Source organism: Oncorhynchus nerka, linkage group LG4, assembly GCF_034236695.1.
Source record: "Oncorhynchus nerka isolate Pitt River linkage group LG4, Oner_Uvic_2.0, whole genome shotgun sequence".
In the NCBI taxonomy this organism is placed as follows: Eukaryota; Metazoa; Chordata; class Actinopteri; order Salmoniformes; family Salmonidae; genus Oncorhynchus; species Oncorhynchus nerka.
The window spans coordinates 31087455-31104397 of record NC_088399.1 but is presented as its reverse complement, the minus strand read 5'-3'; the positions used below and the strand labels follow the sequence as shown (position 1 = coordinate 31104397).

General features: G+C 41.2%; 1 protein-coding gene across 6 annotated transcripts in view; it reads left to right on the top strand.

The window, feature by feature from the left end:
- The first annotated feature begins 590 nt into the window (after positions 1-590).
- The window catches only part of LOC115122013 (splicing factor, suppressor of white-apricot homolog), a 133260-nt gene continuing 116907 nt past the window's right edge, over positions 591-16943 (top strand). For 3 of the 6 annotated variants that reach the window (XM_065017452.1, XM_065017450.1, XM_065017455.1), the window contains exons 1-4: positions 591-963; positions 1975-2138; positions 9443-9574; positions 14510-14586. In XM_065017452.1, the coding sequence (XP_064873524.1) occupies positions 764-963; positions 1975-2138; positions 9443-9574; positions 14510-14586 (573 nt within the window). In that variant the 5' untranslated portion in view covers positions 591-763. Of the gene's footprint in view, positions 1636-1974; positions 2139-9442; positions 9575-14509; positions 14587-16943 lie in introns of all 6 variants that reach the window. The other 3 variants (XM_065017451.1, XM_065017454.1, XM_065017453.1) reach the window with 3 other exon arrangements.

Genomic DNA, 16943 nt, shown 5'->3' with positions numbered 1-16943 from the left:
ACAATAGTGGTCCTAAAATGGAACCTTGAGGAACACCGAAATGTACAGTTGATTTGTCAGAGGACAAACCATTCACAGAGACAAACTGATATCTTTCCGACAGATAAGATCTAAACCAGGCCAGAACTTGTCCGTGAAGACCAATTTTGGTTTCTAATCTCTCTACCTCTATTTTTTCTCAATTAACACCTTTTAGATAAGCATATATATATGTATATGTATGTGTCGAAATGTTAAACATCCTAATGTCGTTTAAGTGTATGGTAGTTTAAGAAATTAAATCTCAGAAACCGGTAGGATTTGGAGTGGAGCAAATGCAGGCTAGACGACTTTTTGATCTCACCATTTCTCTCTCGAAAGTTATCTCACAATCACACTGTAGCACATTCAACATGCACAAATAGAGGGCACTAACTCATAAAATCACAGACTATGTATTAAATATTATCAAATGTGGATACCTAATGAATGAATACTGTTACTTCTCTTCAGAATATAGGGAAATTAAACGTTTAATTTACGTATAGTGTTTTTCTATCTTGAAGAGCAACTGGCGAATCTACATATATGAACCAAAAGTGTAATTTACCAACTTTTCCAAAATGGCTGCACATGTCAGAAATAGGTTTTTGTGAGTATGTTTATTGTGACATTTCATGTCTCATTTTAACCGAGAAAGAAAGACTTTGTACTACGATAAGAATTGAACGATAGTAATATAACTTATCTAGGGAGCTAGATTTCTTTCACGTGCACATTTGGAATGTATCGGCGCGGCGGGGGCAAGAGGGACCACAATAACAAGCCGGTGAAGAAGGATGAAAGTGACAGCAATAAATATGCCGATCTTCTCGTGTTCGGCTATGCCTGCAAGCTGTTCCGGGATGACGAGAGGGCTCACTTCCACGAGCAGGGCAAACAGCTCATCCCATGGATGGGGGACAAGAACATCCTGATTGATAGGTCGGTTGAACAAACCTAAAGGAATTGTTATCCTAACCAACTTTCCTAATCCCAGATCTGTCTTTCGAAGGGACTGATCGGATTCTTGCAAACATAACTGACATAAAAGTATTGGCGAACCATTTATCTAGCTTGCTAATGACGTCCTTTTGGCCTCATGAAACCGAAGATGCACTAACTATTAACAGGGTAGCAGAGCATCATGTCAAGATGCTGTGTCCTCCTCTAAGTTTGCCATATATTTCAACAGTGAACACGCTCTACATGAGACTGACAGTTGGCTATGATGACCTGTAAAAAAATAGTTGTTTATTTGGAAATATACCCACTTGAACCATGAAGGGAGTGACATATGTTGGGGTTGAGCGACCTTAATCTGCATGGGCCTGCCTCTTGTTTCGAATGTATGTGTGTGTCTCTCTATCACATAACCAGCCCTTATTTCCCCAGCAAGTAGCCTAAGGCTAAGGGGTCCTGCCTGGCCCCCCAATGCCAACCCCAGCGCCCACTCTGGAGAGGTGGAAGAGAGGAGCGAACGCAGGAAAATATCGTCCGTTTGGGTTCTTACGGATAGGTATTTATGTGCTCGGGATTGTGTGGATGTACCTTTTTTACAGATATAGAAGGAATTATGCATATTATATGGGGAAGTTAAACCCTGTAAGGTAAGAGGTGAGTTGTTTTCTTTTGTTTTTGTGTTCATGCAGGGCTGTTTCTCCATAGGGATTGTTGAGAGAGGAATGAAATAGGCTACACTGAGTAAGCTTGTCAGAAAACTGCACTAGATAGGCCTATGTCAGGAGTTGTTCATGTTAGGCTGTCTGTATTGTGACGAGATTGCTCAGTTCCAGTACCATACACTCCCCCATGAAAGACTTGTGACTGAGGTAGCACGTTTTGTTGTTAAAAACTCTTTGTTTTAGGGTCCCATCTATGTTGGTAAGTAGGTCCATGTGTTGTCTTTCCTCAGTTGCTTCTTCTATTCCTCTAACCCCTCTCTTCACCCTACAGGTATGATGGGCGTGGTCACTTGCATGACCTCTCGGAGTACGACACAGGCTCGTGGAACAGAGACTACCAGCTGTCCGAGGAGGAGGCCAGGATCGAGGCCCTGTGTGATGAGGAGAGGTACCTGGCCATGCACACAGACCTGCTGGAGGAAGAAGCCAGACAAGGTAGACCAATCAGTCATAGCTGGGGGATCAGAGTACTGTCTCTTGTGTCTGAACTGCTGAGCAATGCCTCCACTCATCTGCTGTGGAAGACAGTAAAAGTTTCAAGATTTGTTTTTTCCAAATAAAGCCTGAACTATATAATAAAGCTAGACCTTAACCTTTTAACTCATGGCAATTAGCCTATATGGATAGGGCTATATTGAAATGTTTCTTACTGAGGAAATATGAAATGCATAACCATGGTAGCAATTGAAAGTAAACCGTTTAGAGATAATGGGAAAATTAGTTGCCCAACGGTGAGTACACAACAGTTCACCTGACACAAGACTCAATCCAAACATTACACTGTTGATCTCATGCAAATCTACATTTACTTTACTTTTCGCTGCATTTGTTGATAACGAAATCTGAAAATACTCTGGATACATGCATCCCTGATAATGCTAGAAAATGTGGGCTAGGTGCAACATAAGACAAAAAATAACAAAGGTTTGATGAAGAGGAATAACTGGTTTCTACAAGTGGCCACACACCTCTCCAAAGTGTGCACATTTTCTAAGCAATTTCAATGCACTTATGACTAAACGGTACTATTTTTTTATCTCTCCTAGCTATGCCATTGTGGAACTAGAGCAAGCACACTTGTAGTTTAATTTTGGACACAACCCTGCATCCCACCATTAAACAATTACTGTTGTTGTTTACGCAATCCAAAAATGGTCCATTATAAATTGCAATCTGGGTCAGCTGGGCATGATTTGAAAGCTTGTTATATTGTCAGCATGACTAGCTAAGTTATAAACTACAATCTTACAATCTTAGGCTTTCACAAGGCAATTCAGAGAAACAGATCATAATTTTTGTGCACATAGAAAGGAGTCATGAGTGCATTCAGGTGCATGTGCCCCGCTGAACAGTCTCATTCTGTTCAGAACAGAGCTCTGACGTCATGTGTAGCATGTTACTGTACAGCCACTATGTTCCAAATACGGGTACAAATGTAAAGGGTTAAGGATAATTATGCACATGGATTAATTTGGAAATTACTATATTTGGGCATAATCAGTTTGACTTTTCCACGGAATCCCCTTACTAAAGCTATGTCAAAGTCAGTGAGAGGGTAGATTCTCAGTAGCCTAACTAGTATGGGGATCATTTCGGTGCATGCAGCAGACCCTCATGTATGTAGTCCTGTGAGGTCCAAGATAAAATATTAAGTATTTTCTCAGACGATCACTGTCTGGTTGAATGACTAATCATAGACTATTGTTGAGGCTTGTTTACTGTTTAATATTTCATTTTCTGTAGTTATCAGCATAATTTGTGCTGCCTTAGACAATGTTGTAAACATGCCCGTAATGTAGGGCTTTTCCCAACTAAAACAAATCTTTGTCGACCAAGAGTTGTCTGTTCTTTCGACCAATTGTGTTAAATGTGTATTTTATATTGACACATATTTTGACACATCCTGTGTTTAAATCAAATCATCTAAACTCAGCAAAAAAAGAAACGTCCCTTTTTCAGGACCCTGTCTTTCAATAATAATTTGTAAAAATCAAAATATCTTCATTGTAAAGGGTTTAAACACCGTTTCCCATGCTTGTTCAATTAACCATAAACAATTAATGAAAATGAACCTGTGGAACGGTCGTTAAGACACTAACAGCTTACAGACGTTAGGCAATTAAGGTTACAGTTATGAAAACTTAGGACACTAAAGAGGCCTTTCTACTGACTCTGAAAAACACCAAAAGAAAGATGCCCTGCTCATCTGTGTGAACATGCCTTAGGCATGCTGCAAGGAGGCATGAGGACTGCAGATGTGGATAGGGCAATAAATTGCAATGTCCGTAGTGTGAGACGCCTAACACAGCGCTACACGGACAGCTGATCGTCCTCGCAGTGGCAGACCATGTGTATCAACACCTGCACAGGATCGGTACGTCCGAACATCACACCTGTGGGACAGGTACAGGATGGCAACAACAACTGCCCGAGTTACACCAGGAACGCACAATCCCTCCATCAGTGCTCAGACTTTCTGCAATAGGCTGAGAGAGGCTGGATTTAGGGCTTGTAGGCCTGTTGTAAGGCAGGTCCTCACCAGACATCACCGGCAACAACGTCACCTATGGGCACAAACCCACCGTCGCTGGACCAGACAGGACTGGCATAAAGTGCTCTTCACTGATGATTTGTGGTTTTGTCTCACCAGGGGTGATGGTCGGATTCGCGTTTATCGTCGAAGGAATGAGCGTTACACCGAGGCCTGTACTCTGGAGCGATCAATTTGGAGGTGGAGGGTCCGTCATGATCTGGGGCGGTGTGTCACAGCATCATCGGACTGAGCTTGTTGTCATTGCTGGCAATCTCAACGCTGTGCGTTACAGGGAAGACATCCTCCTCCCTCATGTGGTACCCTTCCTGCAGGCTCATCCTGACATGACCCTCCAGCATGACAATGTCACCAGCCATACTGCTCATTCTGTGCGTGATTTCCTGCAAGACAGGAATGTCCTTGTTCTGCCATGGCCAGCGAAGAGCCTGAATCTCAATCCCATTGAGCAAGTCTGGGACCTGATAGATTAGAGGGTGAGGAGTAGGGCCATTCCCCCCAGAAATGTCTGGCAACTTGCAGGTGCCTTGGTGGAAGAGTGGGGTAACATCTCACAGCAGGAACTGGAACATCTGGTGCAGTCTCTGAGGAGGACATGCGCTGCAGTACTTAATGCAGCTGGTGGCCACTCCAGATACTGACTGTTACTTTTGATTTTGACCCTCCATTTGTTCTGGGACACATTATTCCATTTCTGTTAGTCATATGTCTGTGGAACTTGTTCAGTTTATGTCTCAGTTGTTGAATCTTATGTTCACACAAATATGTATACATGTTAAGTTTGAAAATTAACACAGTTGAGGATGTTTGGTTTTTTGCTGAGTTTATATGCACTATATTCAGCTTGTCTGATGATTTTAGCACACTGTTTGGTTAAATAATTGAGAAACACAAATGACTAGCGGGAATCCGACCAGCAAGTTATTTGATTGTGCCGGGCACAGTCTTGCTGCGCTGTGTTAAAAATACTAGCACCCATTGTTTCACGCTCCTCCCTGCTCCAGCAACCACCACAGAACATCAATGTTTTTATCCCGCTGTCTGTGTTGCTGAAGCTGCATAAGTACAGCCATTTCTGACTTGGAAGTTCTGTTACTGAAATCCCTAATTTGTTTAGGGAAAAGCATTCCCTTAACCCTTGCTTTCTTTACTTGACACATGTATGCATCGCATGCACGTAACCTATTCGCCCGGGACTAGTGTTACTAGAGAATGTTGGTAATGTAATTATTACTCCAGATTGTCCGTTATTCCAGATGACAATTCGGACGGTATTCGTATTTTCCAAACTGCCTCCTGTAATTCTTATTTTTGTTCAATAAGTTGACAGTTATGACGGAAGCCTGGAGGTTTTTATCTAGGCGTGAAGATGCAGTATTTCAACATGTCCAGGTGATAGGGTCACACTGAACTCGAGCTTGGTTCCCAAGTTTCTAAACCATACCAAACATCTTTGGTATAGTGTCGGTATTAATGTATATTTGAATTGAGGAAGTGTGATCATAGTCATTAGGATATTTTAGCAATCCGCAGTACGTTGTAAATGCCCCCCTGCCTTCAAATGTGAGCTAAACAGTGCAATTGTACTTGCAATGTGTTTTTAAGGCTATGGATGAAAAAGTTAGCTAATCATTTCCAAACGCTTAGGCCAGTTGTATGCTGCTTTGCAATCTATTAACAGCAAGGCTTGCATTGAATAGGCAAAAAAAAAATATTAATGCATTTGGCAATATTCAATTCATAAGCACAAAACGTATAAACAAAAGCATTCACTGTGAAAGTTGATATGATACATGTAGGCCATTCATCTATACTATAGATGAATGGCCTACATGTATCATATCAACGTTCAGATTCTATAGCTTATGCGCAGCACTTAGTTCAATTGATCTAATCAGTTATTGTTTTCTTGTGCAAACCGCGGGCATCTCCTGCACCTATGACATTTCTCTCAAAACACAGGGATGTTGATTCTTGGAGTTTGCCAAAAAATAGTAGGTTATGGCTGGAATTGTTGCTCCTCTTCCATGTAAATAGCCTCCAATACCCTACTCAACAAATTGGATGCAGTCTATCACAGTGCAATCCGTTTTGTCACCAAAGCCCCATATACTACCCACCATTGCGACCTGTACGCTCTATCGTTGGCTGGCCCTCGCTTCATACTCGTCGCCAAACCCACTGGCTCCATGTCATCTACAAGACCCTGCTAGGTAAAGTCCCCCCTTATCTCAGCTCGCTGGTCACCATAGCATCTCCCACCTGTAGCACACGCTCCAGCAGGTATATCTCTCTAGTCACCCCCAAAACCAATTCTTTCTTTGGCCGCCTCTCCTTCCAGTTCTCTGCTGCCAATGACTGGAACGAACTACAAAAATCTCTTAAATTGGAAACACTTATCTCCCTCACTAGCTTTAAGCACCAACTGTCAGAGCATCTTACAGATTACTGCACCTGTACATAGCCCACCTATAATTTAGCCCAAACAACTACCTCTTTCCCAACTGTATTTAATTGATTTATTTATTTTGCTCCTTTGCACCCCATTATTTTTATTTCTACTTTGCACATTCTTCCATTGCAAAACTACCATTCCAGTGTTTTACTTGCTATATTGTATTTACTTTGCCACCATGGCCTTTTTTGCCTTTACCTCCCTTCTCACCTAATTTGCTCACATTGTATATAGACTTGTTTTTTTTTTTTACTGTATTATTGACTGTATGTTTGTTTTACTCCATGTGTAACTCTGTGTCGTTGTATGTGTCGAACTGCTTTGCTTTATCTTGGCCAGGTCGCAATTGTAAATGAGAACTTGTTCTCAACTTGCTTACCTGGTTAAATAAAGGTGAAAAAAAAAATAAAAAATAAAAAATAAAAAAAATGTTAATTCGGACGGGACTAAAATTACAGATATTGTGTTTTGTCCTTGTTCACATAATTACATTACCCGACTTCCCCCAGTAAAGCTAAGCCTGTCCAAATAGGGCACAGTAGTGCCTGACCTATAGCATATCATGATCACATCAATAAATTGTTTATTACAAACTCTGAACGCTGTAACACGTGACAGCAAAATGGATGCAGAGGACATGGCAAATAAACACGAAACGGAGGGATGTTTACTGGTTGCTCAGGAGGTAAAGGAAAAGTCTGATGTATGGAATAAATGTGAGTAGTTGTGTAAAACACTGGATATCAAGAAAAGAAAGTAAGGAGCAAGCACTGCGTGCACATTATGTGTATCAAACCGGCGCTGTATTGATTACAATAAATATATTTTTCTGACTGTTTAGAACAATGTAAACACACAAAATACCAGAGAGTATGTTGTAACCTTTTTTTTGTTAAGCCTTTATTACAGCAAAGACTAAACAGTCACATTCATTCATGAATGTAATTTTAGAAATGGAAAGGTTTAAGCTTATTATTCACGACTCGCTCATTTGGTTTTAAAACAAATTCTTGTTTGAAGTATTGAAATAAAGGCTTAAGTAAGTTACTGTATTAAGACTAAACAGGCCTACAGATCAATGGGGGTTACATAAGGCTGATATAATAAGCCTACCAATGATAATTACATTACTTATGATCATAATAGTAATAGAAATAATAAGGAGCTCAAGAAAAAGCAGCGTTGTTATTATAAATATAATTTCCCTGAAAATTTTTGGAGGCGTGTAGCCAACACTAAATAAATTATAGAAATACCAGAGAGGCTGTTTTAACAAAAACAAAGTTGAAAGCCTTTATTAAAGCAGAGGTTAAAAACAGCCGAATGTGTGAAATTATTTACTTGACATGTTGTTGCATGTGGCTTGGTGCTCACAGAATCAGTAGGCTATTAATCAAATAGGTAACCATTGCAATATCTGTCTTGTTTCTGTAGATATAGTGAGGATTTATAAAGCAAGGTACATTTTAAGAGTTAGGCTATTGATTATAGACCTTAATTTGGGGTTTCATTTCTCCTCACTTTTCTTAGATAATAAGGCAAAGCCTGTTTTCTCAACTCCTCATTCTGCTGCTGCCTTTGGTCTCAACACCAATATGCTGGTTAACTTCGCTATTATGTACAAAGCAACATGGTCTGGCAAGAGGCACAAATTCAACAGCGCACTGTGTTTCTGAACCGCGGACAGCGACCTCTATCCAATGCGGGAGAAAGCACATTTGTTAAAAAATATGATTATTTTTGTTAGTGGTGCACCATTGTTTTTATGTAGTATAACCATTTACAATTTCTGTAGCACATGTCTTAGGAGCACATGTCTCCAAAATGGATATATATATATATATATATATATATATCATGGTGTACAGAGACCTGTCTGATTCGCGCCTGTGAGTGGACTGATCCATTGTGGAGATATACATACACACATACACACACACACACGCATACATAAATACATACATTTTTTTTGTTACTGGTCGACTAAATGGGGTTTTACCTAAAATAGTGTAACTTTTTTCATGAATTTTTTAACTACCGTTGCTTGATTTTCATGTGAAAGTACCTCTCCTGTCCAAAGATTTCTATTTTATTGGCTTAAAGTCTTGAGTGTTGAAATACACATTTTATAAAGACTATCCGAAGGTTATTTTAGCAATGCTGCACACTTCATAGCAAATATTCTGTCACTTATAATGAAATAGCTCTGACCATTACATAAAGAATCACCTTTGCCAAATTAAATCTAGCCTATTTAAGCCTATTTAAATTAAATAGTTTCCAAGGGTTTAAGTGAAATATGGTGTTTAATTCCCAAACTGACTGTCCTCATGTAATTTGTGTTACTTTTGTCCCCTCACGCTTGTGCGCCCTTGAGTAGTGGGGCTTTAGCAATTATCCACGTGGGGACATGAGACGCATAAAAATATTTTTCTTGTTAGATGGGAGTTTGTCTTTGAATCCTCAGTCCTTTACTATGAGATCAATTGCAATAGAAAAGTGTGGTGTTATAAGGTCAGCTTGGCTTCGATCTGCTTTAGTTTTTGTCAGCTCACAGCGCTCTTTATACCCTTAACTATGCAGGATGGATGGAATGATGATTTTGAATTAATCCAATGTTTTTGTCTCATGCTTTGAGGCACTCCCAACAGTAGCCTATTATGGCTGTATTTTTCAATAAATCTACCGTTCCATTCCCCTCACTCTTTTATTATGTATGTTTTTCTTACACAGAGGAAGAATACAAGCGTCTGAGTGAAGCTCTGGCAGATGAAGGCACCTATAACGCAGTGGGCTTCCGCTACAGCGCAGACTACTACGACCCTTCCCAACCCACCGAGGAAGAGGAGGCCAACAGGGAGACGGGTGAGCACACACACGCATAAATGCACACACATTTAAATTATGTATTTGAATCCACAAATGACATGCATCACAAAAAATTCAAGTAAACTCTCACACATATTTACAATACCTCTTGATACCACTTGTTACCCCTTGAAACCACTGAGAATCTTTCTTTGACCTGCCGTTAGGGGAGAGAGAGGAGAAAGAGAGAGACATACATCTCACACATCTCACACTCAATATACTGGTGGAGAGGCTCACATATCACCTTTAATGAAAACCCTGTGATTAATTATTTAACATGGCAGGCTCCCCGGAGTCACATAAACCACTATTTGAAGCCCTGGAGCTAGACAAAATAAAGCTTTTTCAAGTTTCGGCACTGAATGTGAAGTCTTACTGGCTAGCTGCTCTACGGATTTTTTATCATCTGTGAGGTCTAGTGCTGGGCTCCAGCCTCTTCACTAGGCCTAGTGAACAGCCGATCTGCCAACTTCTGTCTGTAGAGTCCGAACAGTTTGGGCTGCACACTAATATTACCCCTCTGTGGAAAGGTGAGACTCTCACGAATATGTCGGGTTGTTTTGCACAAGACACGTCTGAAGGTCCCCCGGTACCAGTTTTAAAAAATGAATGGAAGTATATTTCCTGATCTTTCTCATATCTTTCAGATATAGGACAAATACTTAAGAACAAACTTCCTTTAGATTTTTTGGGTGGGGACTGTTTGCTGTTCCATGTAGTGAATCTGTCATTCAATACGTATGCATGGGCTAATAGCAGTAAGGCTAAATTATATATTTAAAATTCTAAATCCAATAGCTAAATAAACCTTGGTTATGACCTTCTTAAAACAATGTAATATAGTTTAGTAGAAACCCCCTGGCTAGGTCTGTAGAGGGTTAAGTGGCTGTCATGGCGCTGTGCTCTGCGTCAGTCCTACTTGAATGCCCTTCCAACTGGTAATAACTAGTGGGAAAATTGTCTATCAATCCTGAGCTTCCACTTCTCCCACATGCTGACCTCTGACGTCACCTACTAAGGAAATTACCTCAATAACAACATTTTTGGCTAAACATTATTTTAATATAAGCAATCTATTCATGTTTTTTTTAACACTATAATTTGTTTGCGAGCATGATAGCTGTACTTTTAGTTTGTGGTTGATGCAGCTTGTTTGCCATGAGCCAATCAGCGTTTCTCAACTATTCTGAAAAAAAATATCAACGCAGCGTGTGAAGTGTTGGTCCCATGTTTCATGAGCTAAAATAGAAGATCCCATACATTTTCCATACTTACAATAGCTTATTTCTTTCAAATTGTGTACACAAATTTGTTTACATCCCTGTTAGTGAGCATTTCTCCTTTGCCAAGATAATCCATCCATCTGACAGGTGTGGCATATCAAGAAGCTGATTAAACAGCATGATCATTACACAGGTGCACATTGTGCTGGGGACAAAAAAAGGCCACTCTAAAATGTACAGTTTTGTCACACAACACAGTGCCACAGATGTCTCAAGTTTTGAGGGAGCGTGCAATTGGCATGCTGACTGCAGGAATGTCCACCAGAGCTGATGCCAGAGAATGTAATGTTTATATGTCTACCATAAGCTGTTTTAGAATTTGGCAGTATATCCAACTGGCCTCACAACCGCAGACCACTTGTAACTATGCCATCTCAGGACCTCCACATCCAACTTTTTTTTTCTTTTTCTGATTGCAGTTCAGCGTCGTAACCAACTTCAGTGGAAAAATGTACACCTTTGATGGCCGCTGGAGAAGTGTGCTTTTCACGGATTAATCCCGGTTTCAACTGTACCGGGCAGATGGCAGACGATGTGTATGGCGTTGTGTGGGCGAGCGGTTTGCTGATGTCAACGTTGTGAACAGAGTGTACCATGGTGGTGGTGGGTTTATGGTGTGGGCAGGCAGGCATAAGTTACAGACAACGTTGATGGCAATTTGAATGCACAGAGATACCATGATGAGATCCTGAGGCCCATTTTCCTGACATTCATCTGCCGCCATCACCTCATGTTTCAGCATGATAATGCACGGCCCATGTCGCAAGGATCTGTACACAATTCTGAAAATATCGCAGTTTTTTCATGACCTGCGTACTCACCAGACATGTCACCCATTGAGCATGTTTGTGATGCTCTGGATCAACGTGTACGACAGTGTGTTGTAGGCTTGGGCGGTATACCATATACAAGGATATTTTGAAATAGCCGCAGGATGGTTTTTCAATACTGTTGAAACTATTTCTTATGTTTTTTAGACATTTAAAACAAAAAATGCAACTTTTTAAATACCTGCAGTCAATTTGTGCAATACATTAGGAGATAAAGAAAATCCCGTTCTTGATTTCACCTGTAAATTTTTCGTTGAAGCTTACCGATAGTCCCCAGTCACGTGGTGTTTACAAGCACACAACAACTAGAGACCGGAGCCTTGTGAGTCACTCACTGTTGTGCAGCATGCGGCAGGTGTTCTAGTTACGTTATGAAATTCATAAGTCCAGTTTTGCCAGCAAGATGTCTTATAACTAATAAATTAACTGTTTAAAATGTGCAAATGCTCAGCAATTGTGCATTTGGTTTGCTAATTTTGTAGCTAGTTAGCTATCTAGTGGTTAGCTTCTTCCCAAATCAAGCTTCACTTGGTAAAAGCAGAGAATCCCCTCCTGGATCAAGAGCCTTGATATCTAATATTTGGTTTGTTTGCAGCAAACTGTGAGTAGTATTTCTGAGTTACTTATATGTCTTTGAGCTGGGGTTTCTGTCCTACAAGTAGTTTAGGTCAAAGATTGTATAAAATGTTTGCAATGCGCTCGTTAGCATTTAGTTAGCATTCTCTATGGGATTGTACATGTATTGTTTGCATCACTAACCTTCGGATTACAGAGGCCCAGTGGGGTTTGAAAATAGCCCCCCTTCTGTTCAGTGCCGGTATTACAGAATATCCTTTTATGGCACAAGGTCAGTATGAAGGTAGGACAACCTGGATACCGCCCAAGCCTAGCATGTTCCAGTTCCCGACAATATCCAGCAACTTTGCACAGCCATTGAAGAGGAGTGGGACGACATTCCACAGGCCACAATCAACAGCCTGATCAACTATGCGAAGGAGATGTGCAGCCTGAGGCAAATGGTGGTCACACCAGATACTGATTGGTTTTCTGATCTACACCCCTACTTTTTTTTAAAGGTATCTGGGCTCCTGAGTGGCGCAGCGGTCTAAGGCACTGCATCTCAGTGCTAGAGGCTTCATTACAGACCCTGGTTTGATTCCAGGCCGTATCACAACCGGGCGTGATTGGGAGTCCCATAGGGCAACGCACAATTGGCACAGCGTCGTCCGGGTTAGGGTTTGGCCGGGTTAGGCCATCATTATAAATAAGAATTTGTTCTTAACTTTCTTGCCTAGTTAAATAAACAAATAAATACAAAACATCTGTATTCCCAGGCATGTGAAATAGATTAGAGCCTAATGAATTTATTTCAATTGACTGATTTCGTTATATGAACTTTAACTCAGTAAAATCTTAGAAATTGTTGCATGTTGTGTTTATTTTTGTTCTGTGTAATTTAAAGTCTTATACCCCTGAATGTGCGCACGCTCTCTCTCGGGCACGCTCTGATCACGAAGTCACCCCGTGCAAGTGAGCAGCCTTCTAGCAAGCAAGCAAGCAAGCTAGCTAGCAAAATGGCTAATGGCTAATTTTGAAATGGTCTAAACGTACAAATAACATTCTGACATGAACAAATGTATTTGAAATCGCATTCATACCTGAAAGGGAGAAATATACAAATAAATCACACGGCAATGTAGCTTTGGCTTCAAGTCACTTGTAATGAGTGAGCTGGGAAGCCCTGTAGGATTTTAAAAAATACATTATTTTAACTACGCAACTCAGTTAAAGAACAAATTCTTATTTACAATGACGGCCTACCAGGGGACAGTGGGTTAACTGCCTTGTTCAGGGGCAGAACAACATATTTTTACCTTGTCAACTCGGGGATTCGATCCAGTAACCTTTCGGTTACTGGCCCAACGATCTAACCACTTGGCTGGCTACCTGCCGCCCCAATTTCTGGCTATAACTAATTAAACTCAGATCAGACATCAATAAAGCACACAGATTGTATAATCAACATTTAGATACATTAATATCATGTTACTTACTGGTTTACATTGTGATTCTGTATTTTTGTTATTAAGGCACTTTTCATTTTATCACAAAAGCACGTGAATGCATCCAACTCGTATTTACGACTTCAAAGCTGAAATTACCACCTTCCCAATTGCTTATGAACACAGCATTATACAACCCCTCCCACCCGTTCCCCTCTAGCCAATGCCAAAGTGCCCCTCCCTCAGCAGATGGTACAGTACTACTGCTGTGTGTCTGAGTGCTGTCATCAGTACTATCACCTGGCACTGCCTGGGATTACTCGGCAGTACAAAACTCCTCTACTTGTGTGTGGGTGGGTGCGTGTGCTCGTCTCTGTTGTGGTATCGGCGGCCGGGGCACACCTCGGGCGACCAGCGGTGTGCCTGATTAAATCGGCACAAGACAAATCTATGCTGTGCTCCTTGGTTGCAATGTTTGGCATTAATGTGCTTAACCTCTACATCCATCTGCAGCCTCCCCACATTGAACTAAAGCATACAATTTTAATCAAATTTCAAGCTGACCTATTCGTGTGTTATGTCACACTGGGGGGGAGGGGGTTAGATGTTGTAAATAATTGTGACGGGGACCACCACCTCCCAGAAAGTTAAGAGTAAGTAAAGCTGAAACTGAGTGCTTCGGGCAACGTGGCCGAATGAGAGTAGGTAGAGGAGGAAACGTTGAGTGCTTGTAATATGTCACAGTGACTGCAGGTTGAATCCTAATCTCTCTTCTTTTCTCTCTCCCTGACCTTCTGGGTTGTTCCTCGTCAGAAGAAACAGAGCCGCAGGAGAGCGAGGAACCCTTTGTGGCACCCCCGGGCCTGGCGATCCCCCCCGATGTGGAGCTGGTGAGTACCCTGCACTACTTCATGCTTTAATTAACATGATGCACCACAGGGTTGCAGAATGGGGTTTTAACCCATAAATCTAAGCCGGGGGCGGTTCTACTAAGCTATATGTATTTGTGTTTAAAGGTCATATCAAGGATCATTTAGCTATTTTATTTTGAAGTTTAAGACCCATTGAAGTATTAAAAAATATATATATATATATTTGATGAATATTTTTATTTGGCCTTACTGCTATTAGCCCATACAAACGCATTGAATAAGAGATTCACTACATGGAACAACAGAACGTCCCCCCCAAAAATATTTTTAAGGTATCTGTGACCAACAGATGCATATCTGTATTCCCAGTCATGTGAAATCCATAGATTAGGGCCTAATGAATTTATTTCTATTGCCGGATTTCCTTATATGAATTGTAACTCGTAAAATCTTTGAAATTGTTGCATGTTGCGGAACGGAGCAGCATGTTGGGTCCGGGATCCAACGGTTTACATAACACTCCCTATTATGGAGCCATGGAGAGGGAAAAGGAAGGGAACGGAGCAGCAAACAGCAGAACTTGCTTGCGAGTGTTGTGCGTGTGATAGACAGTGACTGGTGCAGTATTGATGTAGCGATGCTGATCAGACTGCAGACAGACCAATAGACAGACTCAGACAAGTGGTGAGTCGAACGATAAGGCGTCTTATCTGGGGGATGGTATTGAGGTCATCACTCACATCCTGCAGCCTGGGAGGAGACTGAGAAGAGGAGTCTGCTGTGCTGCTTTAGTTTGTGTCAGTCAGTATCATCCCAGTCCACTTGGACAGACTTTCCACTCCACTGCTGCTGCTTCTCCCATTGACTGCCGGTTGCTTTTCATCTGCAGGGTCCTTCCAACTCAAGAAGGGGAGGCTTTCATCTCAGCATGGCCTCGATTCTCTCTCACACACACACACACACACACACACACACCCTACAGACTTCAGACTGACACAAACACACACACAAACTTACATACACCCTGGGACATGCACACACACATAGTAATTCAATATAGACGCCGCTGACAGAGATCTTTCTCACTCTGGCTGTCAGTGTCCTCTGTGATGTCCAGACACACATGCACATCCTTTCCACGTGTCCTTGTAATGAGATTTCGATTGGGTACCCTGCAAAGCCCTTCCAATTGCACTGTCTCGAAATGGCCAATTAGTCAAAGCTGGCGCTATTCTCAGAATATCTGATTTGAACTATTAATTTGGGGATATGACTGTGTTTCCCCCGTTATCACAGGCAGTCGCTGGTCTGACAGCCTGAGGGGTGGGGAGAAGGAATCGTCTCTCTCTCTGCTCTTCCTTTCTGTGTTTCATGATTCCATAAGAAGTTCCTCGTTAAAATTCCAAATTGCAAGGTTATTTGCCGCTACAGAGTTTATGCTCTCGCAAAAGTGTGTGTGTAGTGGAATGTTACTACAGAGTTCAGGCCCAAGCGTCTTCTCTCCAAAGGTTTTCATTTGATGAGAAATGTGTGTTTTTGCAATTTTTTTCTTAGGGTAACTAACGAGAATGATTCATCATTGAAAGTACACAGTCACAGTGATATTGAGTAATCGAGTCCCAATGATTTCCATCTTGTATGTATTTAGTAAATTATTGTTAGTGAAGAAGCTATTAAACCTCTTCTACAGTCTTTAGGAAATATAATTTGGTTGATCCCCCACAAAGAATTAACTGCCACACTTAAAAACCTGTTTCATGTCATGTTGTAGCGTATTTAGCTTTTTCGTCTTTGCTTCTGAAGTGATTACTCTTGTGCCTCAGTTATTAAATACAGTTACATTAACTTGCCTTAAAGGAGAGTCTGGGGCCATATGTATCAAGCATCTCAGACAAGGTGTGCTGATTTAGGATCCCCTTTGCCTGTTAGATCACAATGAATAATGTTACATGGAAAGGGGGGCCTTGATCCTACAGTCGTGGCCAAATCTTTTGAGAATGACACAAATAATAATTTCCACAAAGTTGCTGCTTCAGTGTCTACATATTTTTGTCAGATGTTACTATGGAATACTGAAGTATAACAAGCATTTCATAACTGTCAAAGGCTTTTATTGACAATTACATGAAGTCAATATTTGCAGTGTTGACCCTTCTTTTTCAAGACCTCTGCAATCCGCCCTGGCATGCTGTCAATTAACTTCTGGGCCACATCCTCCTGACTGATGGCAGCCCATTCTTGCATAATCAATGCTTGGAGTTTGTCAGAATTTGTGGGGTTTTGTTTGTCCACCTGCCTCTTGAGGATTGACCACAAGTTCTCAATGGGATTAAGGTCTGGGGCAGCCCATTCTTGCATAATCAATGCTTGGAGTT